This window comes from Nilaparvata lugens, chromosome 4, assembly GCF_014356525.2.
Source record: "Nilaparvata lugens isolate BPH chromosome 4, ASM1435652v1, whole genome shotgun sequence".
NCBI lineage: Eukaryota > Metazoa > Arthropoda > Insecta > Hemiptera > Delphacidae > Nilaparvata > Nilaparvata lugens.
This window is the reverse complement of record NC_052507.1, coordinates 75423196-75435390: the sequence shown is the minus strand read 5'-3', so window position 1 is coordinate 75435390 and position 12195 is coordinate 75423196. Positions and strand designations below refer to the sequence as shown.

At 34.1% G+C, this 12195-nt stretch overlaps 1 protein-coding gene across 3 annotated transcripts in view; it reads right to left on the bottom strand.

The window, feature by feature from the left end:
• Positions 1-3536: 3536 nt before the first annotated feature.
• Positions 3537-12195, bottom strand: part of LOC111048761 (protein CREBRF homolog) — a 33255-nt gene continuing 24596 nt past the window's right edge. For all 3 annotated transcript variants that reach the window (XM_022334723.2, XM_039426458.1, XM_039426459.1), the window contains exons 5-8: positions 11961-12137; positions 9673-9746; positions 6559-6681; positions 3537-4129 (exon numbers count right to left, since the gene is read on the bottom strand). In XM_022334723.2, coding sequence (XP_022190415.2) covers positions 4035-4129; positions 6559-6681; positions 9673-9746; positions 11961-12137 — 469 coding nt within the window. In that variant the 3' untranslated portion in view covers positions 3537-4034. The remainder of the gene's footprint in view (positions 4130-6558; positions 6682-9672; positions 9747-11960; positions 12138-12195) is intronic.

The following is a 12195-nucleotide window of genomic DNA, read 5'->3' as shown; positions in this document are numbered from 1 at the left end:
ATGAGTTGGTCTTGCCAAGATCTAGCTGCATTACATCAGGTACCTATTATAAGAATATTTACAAAAGACAATAATAATAATTATGACGACAGAACATAGATCGGAGATAAATTTCTTAAATACTTGTAACAAAGAATGATGATAGATACATATCCATAAACATTGAATATTATTTTTCTGACAGCTATTGAAAACAAAAGTAAGTTATGAGAACTCTTTATCAATAAAAACTTTCCAATAATAACATATTTGTGGAGAATGTTTTATGAAATAAGAATAATTGATTTTTCATTTTTAAAGTAGTGTAGAACAAAAAAGTTGCCTACATTTTTCATAATAATTCATAAATGTTTTGGATAGGTAGTACATAGCTTTTATCAATAAAAGAGTGTCAAGATAAACATCCATTCAAGATTCCTAGATCATATTTATCTTGAGTATGAAAATAAAGGATAAACATTATGCATTACATAAATTCAGTATAGATGACAATGGCCCGGTTGCACAAAAGTCGGTTAAATTTTAATCCTGATTAATTTCATGAGAACCAATCAGAGAAGACCTTTTTGAAAAGAAGACTTCTCTGATTGGTTCTCGTGAAATTGATCAGGATTAAAATTCAACCGGCTTTTGTGCAACCGGCACTTTGTCTTCTGCTTGTCAATAATATAATTTATGTTTTCTATAGAAACGTCATATATGACGTTTCTATAGAAAACATAGAAAATAATCAAAAATCAAAGTTTGGAAAAATTACACTTAGTGCATTTTCCTTGTATGCCCATGATAATAAAGTAACAGAACTCAAATGTTTATGTAACCCATGATAATAAAGTAACAGAACATAATTATGTTTTACTCATGTGAATTGGTATGGGCACAGATACTAGAAAATTTACATCAAATGTAATATTATTGTTATAAGGAGATTTATTTGAATTTTGTACTAAATTAGGTATTTGTAGACCTTGTAAAGATTTTGGCTGAATTGAATATGGATACGGAACATGGTTTCATTTTATTCAAATTATTTCTTAAGCTTGAGTGCCGGTTGCACAAAAGCCGGTTAAATTTTAATCGTGATTAATTCCACGAGAACCAATCAGAGAAGCCGTCTTATCAAAAAGGATTTCTCTGATTGGTTCTCGTGAAATAAATCACGGTTAAAATTTAACCGGCTTTTGTGCAACCGGGCCATTTAGTCTGTCAGCTTTCATTCATACTCAGTTATTGATTCAATTGTACACAATCCAGTAAAATAACATTAGTTACAAACCAAAATTGAAGCTAGACAAATAGAGCATTGAATAGTCAGAATAGAGTGTATATTATTTTTAAAGATTTATACCTAACTTTACAAGAAAATAAAATATCAATAATACGATATGAATCAATATGGACTTTGATAACTTGACAATACACAATTAGTTTCAAAACAGGACAAACTAACATACAAGGGAAAATAGCAATTTTCATGAAATATTAATGGTCCTAGTTCATAAAACTAGACTGACTTATTGACTTATCTCAAATTGAAATAGACAATAGGCCTAATATCTGTATTTGCAATAAATTGTAAGGAAAAACTATTATTTAGGATTTATATTAGAATTAAATATTGTATTTTTTATGAAATATATAGATATTTGAGTATTTTATAAGACATTTTGGATAGTTTACATAAGAAAATGTTTTCCTTTTTCATAGCTTGTGAGTTGTTGATCCCTTGTTAGTAAAAATTCAGTATGAAATCAACAATTTTGGATTGATTACAACGACAGAAATTGATGTTTTTTGTCAATAATATTATTAAAAAATTATACTTATTCTAAAAGGAACTTCATGTAGTCATAACTACGGCAAGCTTGAATTGATACAGGGTGAAATATTCATTACAAAAGATTTGAATGATGAAAACAAACAAACAAACAAACAGAGTAATTTGTTAGTTATTCTTTGAATAATTTCCAGTCATTCAAATCAACTTCATTGGTGTCTCTTGATTGAGAATGAAATATATGTATATAATACATTGATCCTGAACTGAAATTTGAAATGGCGAAGTGTAGATAATACGGTCGATTGAAATAACTTTTTCTACCAATAATAAAGCCGGTATATAGAAAATGATAGATATAAAATTTCAAAATATGTTGAGAAAACAGGGGCATGTTACAAATTATAAATTATGTTTACAAATTATTGTAAACATATAAACATTAATCACATTGTAAACATATAAAAACATTGTAAATTATGTTTACAAATTATTGTAAACAAAAAATAATTAAGAACAGGGTAGAGAAAAGATGTTTATCATTTGTAAAAATATTGAATCAATTATTCGGGTACGTAAGACTTAAATATCAAAACGTGAAAACTAGATTCTCTCATACTAACTCAATTCTATTTACTTGAAACTACTGCTGTAATAAAAGTAGAAATCATACCAACACTCCTACAAAAAAACTACTACCCTTATTGTCGCAAAACCGGTAAATAACATTAGATTGTTTCAAAAATACCTAGTATGATTAATAATGAAGATATGGTGCATGTGAAATTAGGCCTAGTTTTGTTTCAGTGACCCATTTAGAAGAGCAACAAATTTCGATTGAGATCAACATGATCCTTTTGTTGTTCTTGATCTATGTGAATGATGTTGCAGGGTCGGTTCCCATTGAGAATCTTTATATTTTTGCAGATGATACGACTCTGGTGACAGAGCCAATACTAATTGGAATTCTATTTCAAGATGAATAGTCTATGCCAATATTTTGCAAATAATAAATTGATGTTGAATGCCTCAAGAACAAATTATATAAAACATATTATATATATAAACATATAATATAAACATATTATATAAAACATATTATTATATTATTATTATTTTAATTATAGAACAAATTAGACACATATGTGTCTACAAACCCATCAGAGTAGGAGGTTAAGACACAATGAAACACCTAAATTATTGGAGTGATCCGTGGTCTAGTGGATAGAGTGCTTGCGTAGGAGCATAGCGATCCCGGGTTCAAACCCTCTCAATACCAAAAGTTTTTTAACCAGATCACTCCCGTGTTATCGGATGGGCACGTTATTATTGTCGGTCCCGGTTGAAGTATGACAGTTGTAAGGTCCATTGACGGCTTAAATTATATATTCAGGCGGTGGGACCTTCCCGCAAGGGACTCCCCACCAAAAAAAGCCATACGAATTTACTTTTACCTAAATTATTCATTGGAGAGTCGGAATTGTTAGTCAAGAGCTCGACAGACTTCTTAGGAGTGAAACTGGAAGAAGGGCTGGGTTGGGGGGAATAGGATAAGATTAAAAAATAAAATAGCGAGTGGAATTTTTGTCTTTAGGAATTTGAGTAAATTAAATAATAAGACTCTTGCTTGGTGGACTCACATATAAAGGTGCGTACAGATATACGCGCCGCGAACATGAGCAATTCACTTCTAATCAGCTGAATATATCTGCATTTTTACAGAAACGGTAAGATACAGATATAAAAAGCTTGGCTTCAGCTGATTGAAAGTATGGACAGGGGAGGCGCGAGGTCTACTGTTCACAGTACTACTAGTATGTTTAATTTTATCTTTTCACCTTGCTTTCATACCACACAGTTTTCCAAATCGAGGATGGAAAAACCTTGGAAATATTGCTGCTCTTCTAAATGCGATTTTAATATAACTACATAATATTCCTTGAGAGCGCTATGATATATACTCTGTGGTGTTTGTCCTGAACTAATGTAATCTTATTGAATAATTTGATCATATACTAGCAGATAATATTTTTCTGTAAATCTTAATTAAAAACTACCGATAACGCTAAAAAAATATATGACTATAATTCACTCTTTCTTAAGATATAGCTAGACGAATTACAATGAGTTGCATGTTTGAGTATTTCACATTTATATATATATGGCATACCAGAGTAGATATTAGCGTTAGATTGATGGGTGAGAAGCAAGCCAAGCCAATGCATGTGTAATATGGCACTGCAGCTTTTCTATGCGATTAAATCTCGTCCAGTCCACCATTAGCGACCCCGCTCTTCACTTTATCCAGAATTCTGTTCACAAAATCTGTGGTTTGACCAGCAACCTTCAGTTCTGAAATTGAAAAACAGAGAATAATCAGTTACTACTTCTTTGATTGTATGAATCAACGCTAAATCTTATGAATCTTAAGAAACACAACTTCTCAAATACACAAAAAAATCTGGTGTGGCGCACTCACACAACTTTCCTTGCCGTTATGAAAATGTATCACCTGACGCTAGTGTTCACGCGCATCTCATAACTACTATACAAAGATATGAGCCTGCTGGTGACAGGACAATAACACTGGAGACACACGAAGTCCGCTATCTCTTCATAGTGAATGATTTAATAGAATCAAAAGTTGCCAACAGTTTTTAATTGAAATAATAACATTTTCTCGAATTTCGAGCTTATTTTAAATTTTAGGTGGAAATGTTACTGGACACATTAATTCATGCTCAATCTTCTCCACTTGGAATTTTTTTGTTTAAATTGAATCTGAAACCTGATAATTGGTAATTTAAAATAAAATTTTGCATAGATGGGGCGGAGCTCCTGGAATTTTTACAGATATGGGACTTGTGGCAGTTGATAGAGCTTATCAATAACTATTTTAGGTTAGGTTTCAGAACGATTTGATCAAAATCGTTGGAGCCGTTTTCGAAAAAATCGCGTAAACCCCTGTTTTTGACAAAATTTTCGCCATTTTATCCGCCATCTTGAATTGCATTTGATCGAAATTGTTCGTGTCGGATCCTTATAGGGGAAGGACCTTAAGATCCAAATTTCAAGTTATTACGTTAATTGGGAGATGAGATATCGTGTACACATACACTCATACACACACACACACACCCACAAAAACACAATACCCAAAAACCACTTTTTTGGACTCAGGGGACCTTGAAACGTATAGAAATTTAGAAATTGGGGTACCTTCATTTCGTCGGAAAGCAATACTTTCCTTACCTATGGTAATAGGGCAAGGAAAGTAAAAAATCTTAAGAAAGATATCGTATCTATCAATACAGGGAGATTATAAAAGGACTTTACAACTTTGAAAGCACATAAATATTTATTGAATTACTTACAGAATTGAGAAAGGTGTCATTTTGTTACAAAACACTTCAAGTTTAAGGTGTGGGTGTTATTTTTGTTGGATGTGACAGCCGTTGGTAATGCATCATACATCCCACCGTTAATCGATTTCTGGCCACACTCGTACCACCATATCAGGCGTAACTTATGCAACCCTTAGACCAGTTATAGAATAGACACAGCTCATTGTATATTCATACTGAACGTCGATGAAGCCAATATCTACTGCCATATCGCCCTATCGTGACGTCAGCATCGGATAGAAAGCTTTTCTGTTGAGTTTTTTACATTGTTTTCCATAGCAGATTGTGTCTATTTCAGCGGGAGTTTACCATTTTCATAAATAATAATTTACTTCCATCTGAAATAGACACAATCTGAAAGTTTTCTATCAGATGCTGACATCACGATAGGTCGATATGGCAGTAGATGTTGGCTTCAGAGGCTAGACTTCCCAGCGTGTCTATTCTATAACTGGCCTAAGATGCAACCAGCGATCGGATTTCAGAGGTCATTAAAATTGTCTGGTAGAGGCGGAACATAAACCTTATCCCTAATGAAACCCCTCAGTTAGATATCCATTGATGTTAAATCCGGTTAGCGAGGTGGTCATGCAATTGGCCCTGCAAAGTAGTAAATCCAGCGAAGTTAAAAGCAATTGTCTAGTAAATCCCAAACTTCTCCGTGGAAATGAGCTGGTGCACCGTTATGCTGAACAAGATGAACAAGTGCCCTTTCACTTTCAGCATGACGGTGCACCAGCTCATTTCCACGGAGAAGTTTGGGATTTTCTAGACAATCGCTTTCAACTTCGCTGGATTGGTCGTGCAGGGCCAATTGCATGACCACCTCGCTCACCGGATTTAACACCGATGGATTTCTTCCTGTGGGGTTTCATCAAGGATAAGGTTCATGTTCCACCTCTACCAGTCGATCTTAATGACCTCCGAAATCGGATCACATTCGGGTCGCTGCGGTTGCACAAGTTACGCCTGATATGCTGGTACGAGTGTGGCAAGAAATCGATTATCGGTGGGATGTATGTCGCATTACCAACGGCTGTCACATCCAACCAAAATAACACCCACACCTTAAACTTGAAGTGTTTTGTAACAAAATGACACCTTTCTCAATTCTGTAAGTAATTTCAATAAATATTTATGTGCTTTCAAAGTTGTAGAGTCCTGTATATTCTACGAGATTAATTGTTTCATCAGGAATACTAGAATTAAATATCAATTTCAATGATTTGTTTATAAGCTTCCAATGCCACATATGTGATCTGTCCCGCCACCCCATAGAAATATCGGACATGAGTAGGATCGGAACGGTGCATGACAGGTGTGGGTGAAGCTCATGTTCACTTATAATATTGAAGTGACAGAAATGCAATGACTCACTGGTAGCAGACTTGGTGATTTTCTCAGTATGCCTTCCAAACTCCTGAGGATCTCCGTTCAATTCACCGTTGAATTTCGATATGTACAATTGTTTCATCAGCTGGATTCCAGCCAAAAGTCGTTCTGCAGAAAAAAATTGAAGATTAAAATAAATTTCATTATAGTTGTGCCAATTAGTGATGATATCAGTATAGTGTGGCGAAAATTTCAACCGTAAAGGATTAATAGTTTAGTATGGTGAGTGCCATTATATTTTCTAGGTTATACAGAGTGCGGCAGTGAAACTTCCTTTTTTTTAAGTGAATAGAACTCATTGTATGGATCAGAAATTTTATTTTTATTTTTTGTAATGTAGACACATATATACAGTTTTGTTTCAATTAGTTTTGAATATCAAATCAGGTAGGTGACGTCCCAATACACTGAGTAAACCGCTTTCTGGTATTTGTCATGACTCCTGCCAGCATTGCAGGCGTTATTTTAGTAATTTCTTCCCTGATATTGGACTTCCAATCTTGTAGGGTCCTTGAACGGTTCACTTAAACAAGGGATTTCAAAAACCCCATAGTAAAAAATCACAAGGGTTCAAATCGCGAGATCGGGCTGGCCACTCCAAATAGTTCCTAATTGAGATAAGACGTCCTGGAAAGTGTTCCCTCAATTGAAGTCACGTTCTGAAAGTCCCTGCATAATTGCCATCTTGTGCCAGCTGAGCTTTAGTGTTTACAAGTTTGTGTTTCTTGAATAGTTCCAAATTTTCTTAAATAGCTCAATATTATTCGTTGAAAGTGGTAATTGAGTGGAATATTTCTAATTAATCTATCAATTTAAGCCATCTAAATTCAAAATTTATAGTTTAAATGTTTATTTTGGACCAAAATTTTATAAAAATTGTACACGTGAAATTCTAAGGTGACTTTGTCACCTATATATTTGGAAGAAAAATAGCACAAGGACTACCTTATTATTTTATCTTTCAATGTTCTTACATTAGTGTCATATGCATTGTAAATAAATAAATAAATGAAATGTATGGATGAAAATGAAGATCATCCTGAAAAAATTTGTCTCACAGAACGATCGGAAGGTCCAAGAGCAGACGCATGTTTGCGCGCTGAACGCTGTGGTGATCTCAACATTAAAACTCTCACTGCCTCAACGTTCTCAGGTGACCTAATGGGCCGAGGGACTTCAGTTCTTTGTCTTGTTGCACTTTCAGTTTGGTTGAGCATGATGACCCACTTAACAGATGTTTTTCGGTCCGGGACAGTAGCCAAAGGGGCTGAATTGAAGCGATATTGAAAAGCGCGCTGGGTTGTGATGAAAAAACATCTGCTCGAAAAATACGTCTCAACGGCAAATGCACGCTTCTCATTGTTCCAATGCATGATGACGAATAAACATGTCGGGAAGAAAATGTTATGGTTTAGCCTCTCTAACGAGACCAATTTCACTCTACTACGACATCAGCTGACTGAATGGCGTTCACTTCAAAAAAGGAAGTTTTGCTGCCGCACCCGGTATTAAAAACCCCTAATTATCCAGGATTTGTCCACTCTACCTTCTTAAACAGTTAGAATTCAGATCAGTTAGCAAAATCTTATAGGTAGGTTTTTGAGAACTGTAATAAAATTATGATTAAATGTTACAGTTGTGTCGTTAACATTTCTAGATTAATTCATTCAATAATATTTTAAAGTAGCATGGAAAGCAAATGTTGTCATTTTTCTTTAGGGCTACTCTTGAATATAAATGAAAATAGAAATCTAAGTGCCGTTTTTAAAATTATTCAGTCACAACATGTTTCGGCTATATGATGCCATTATCACTTGATAATGATAATGATTATCACTTGATAATGATAATGATTATCACTTGATAATGACATCATATAGCCGAAACATGTTGTGACTGAATAATTTTAAAAAGGGTACATAGATTGGATATCATTTACAAAAGCAAATGTTGTTTATGAAGTTCCATGACTCGCCCTTTAGTATTTAGAGATCTTCTCAACCCCTTCTGGCGGTGAAAAAAGCAATGTACTAAATATTGTAAAGAGACAGTTCAGAAAAGGACACCTCACTAAGCTAATAAATAATAGTTTGAATAGGCCGCCAGAAGCAGCTATAGGTCCAGTCAACTTGATGACATCACGAATCGACTTAAAGTAATCAATTGGAAAGTAATAATAATGGTATTTGTTAATTTAAAGGCAATTGTGAATTCAATAAGCTAGCAAAATAATTAATATTATGATCGTCACAACTAAAATGATAAATTCATAAAATAGTTATATTCTCATTGGGTTGGTAATTCAAAAGTCAGCTGACTCTTGAGGAAGAAACGAGAAAAATTTTCTAATGCTCTGTTCTTGTTCCGATTTTTTCCTGAATGGCTGTGATATGTAAATTGATCTCAACTATTTTTAAATGTTTTATTTGTTTTCTTAATGTAAATTATAGTTAGAGCTAAAAAATTAGAAACTCAAATGATATAAAAAGTAAAATCCAAGTTGAATTTAGTTTGCTCAATAATCTATCACGAATGTAAAGTTAGTAGGCTAGCCCAACACATTGAATTGAACTAAACGCAAAAAAATTAATTTCACTCCCAAACAAAAATTAGCCGAAGGGCACGTAAGTAATAGATTTAGTGGCCACTAGTTTTCAAGTCAGGCAGTTGAATTTATCTAAAAAAAAGTCGTTACATGAGACTTAATAATACAAATTTTCTTGTGCCAACTTGTTGTCGACACAAATATTCCTATTGAATATTGTCCCAATCGCTTTGAGCAAAAATAATAAGCTGCATATCTGATACAAGTGTTCTGGTCTCTGTGAGCATTTCAAACTAGTGGTATTATATATCATCTTGTAAGGTTAAGTTCTGGCTCACCTACGATAGCCTATAGTATCTACTACTCAACTGGCTATTTGAGCAAATAAACGTCAAGGAGGCCCTAAGGTGAGTCAATCATAGAATTTCTATCATTTAATTAGAACAACCCTTACATAATATAGGCTTCATTTAATACAAAATGTAAACAGTAAAATTTGTCATAATCCACCTCTCCATGAATATAAGATAAAGAGCTGAAACATTGCTACTTACTGTGCTCACATTCTAGCCCACACAATTTTATCTTATTCGCTTCATGCTGAGCCTTCTTCTTCAACCGACAAGCTCTGGAAAAGGAAAACATAACATTTCAATTGAAGTTATTGTTATTGAGAACAGTAATAAAATTATGATTAAATGTTACAGTTTTGTCGTTAACATTTCTAGTAGATTAATTCATTCAATAATCTAAGAGATCTAAGATTCAAGTCGACGGTTTGGCATTTCTCTTAATGTTTAAATGTTTATATGCTGCGCATTTACGGCGGAACGCGGTAATAGATTTTCATGAAATTATTCATCATGAATCAGCTGTGTAGTGGACTATAATACTACCCGTTCAAAAACATCGAACATCTTGAAAATGTATCTTTCCATCAACGTTAGTAGACAGTTGACTATAATACTACCCGTTCAAAAACATAGAACATCTTGAAAATGTATCTTTCCATCAACGTTGTAGACAGTTGCAGCCAGACCTGATAACAGCGCTCACACTCACATTCCGGGACGACACGTCACGGTACGATAGGACAGAAAGCTCTATGTTTATTTGGGATTTTTTCTAGACATTTTAAATTGATAAATTATTTATTAATTTTTGAGAAAAAATAACAACAGGCCAATGTAACTTACTGAGCGCGAGGTTTACTGTTCACAGAACTACTAGTTATTTTAATTCAAAGCATTATTTGCTAGTTTTATTGAGGAAAAACGGAAGCGTGTCCTCCATTATCCTACAAAATCACACGATCATTGTTGCTTTGCAAATTGAGTGGACAGTAGCAGTCGGCCATTTTGAATTGATGCCCCTTAAGATCAATGTAAGAACAGTCAAGTAATGCATTATTTTTGGAACATATCACAGTTTATACAGAGAAGTCATATGACTGATGGAAACCCTTCAGTTCCTATCAAGAAAGATGATTGTTAAAGGAATTGTTAAAACAAGAAAGATGGCATGAATCAAAATGTTCTATGATACTTGTATCCAAAATAGCGGCTGATTGAAGTTTTAGTTTTTAAAGAAATGAGGGGTTGTAACTAAAATATTTTAAATATACATCATTTTCAAGGCCTTTCACAATCATTTCTTTGAAAACTAAAACTTCAAAAGCCGCCTTTTTGGATAAAAGTATCATAGAACATTTTGATTGATGCCATCTTTCTTGTTTTGAAATGGCCACATAATGATGTGCCACACAATGGGTGTTTATATTCAAAATTTTAGAGTTATTTGACCAATGACTTATCCTAAAAGTTACAGTGTTATATCCACAACAGTCACCAACTAATTGAAGGGTTCCCATACATATGACTCACTCTGTATACAGTATATCAAGCTTTCTTGTGATCTTTAATTTGAGGAATTTTTCATCAAATTCCAGTTATGATAGCCTACATGATTTTGAACCGCCTTGACGAGCTGAGAAGAATGAGCTGTAGTACGAGGAGATCTGATCATTCTGTCAAAAGTTATAAGTGTTTAAAGTTTTGATATTTGACGTATCCTTATAACGTACCCCCCACTAGGAAATAACAAAATTAAATGTTTCTAACGGGTGATTCTTCCAGGAAATAACCCTCGTGAAATGATTTCAGCCGAAATATTTATTTTTTTGTTAGGAAGGCATTGAAAAGGTATTATAATGAAAATTTTGTATTTTGGCTGTAGGACATGATTTTCTAATTTTGGGTGTATTCCCCCTCCCCCCACTACTAAATTCAAAGACTCCTAAGGAATCCTGTTCATGAAGAAGTGTTCTTTTACGTGATGTGTGGTTTTTTATCTATACTAGAAAAATATCCAAGTTGTATAGGGTAGAAGTGGTAGGTTTGCATAATTTTGAAAACCCCTTAAAAAATACCCCTTTTATGAAAATGTGTAGCTCCGAAATCATAAATGGTAGAATCCTGCGCGACCACTGAATTTGTTGGAAATTTTATTCTCTTTAATTTTCTCAAGAAACTCAAAAAGTCCGAAATTTTGGGTTTTTTTGGGGGGTTTTCGGGGTGAAGCCGCCCTCTGGCGTGTCAGCAAATTTCAGATTCGAATTCAGCGCCCCAAAATACATATAGAACCGTCGAGAAAAATTCTTTCGGGGCTGTTTCCTGAAAAATGGCCATTTGACTGGACTAATTAGTACTTTAGACTCATAGAGATGACTTGTGGTTGGGAGCCTTAAAGAAATACTTGGACGATATTTCTATTAATATTAAATTCGGACAAAAATAACCTCAACTAATCAATTAGGATGAAAATATGAAGGTAGTAAACTGACCTGGACGCTAGCTTATTCTTCTCCTTGCGAGTTTTGGTTCGAGCGGTAAACGGCAGTTCATTGACAGGTGTCATATCGTTGATGATTTTGCCAAGCTTATCCAGCTCTTTGCCAATGGCATGCAGCTTCCTCGGATTCGGCGTCAGGTCGTTTCCGTCGCCCTTCCTCGCCTTCCCACTATTTACACAAACATTATTATTACAACAGATGCAAATGCACAATGTACAACAACAAA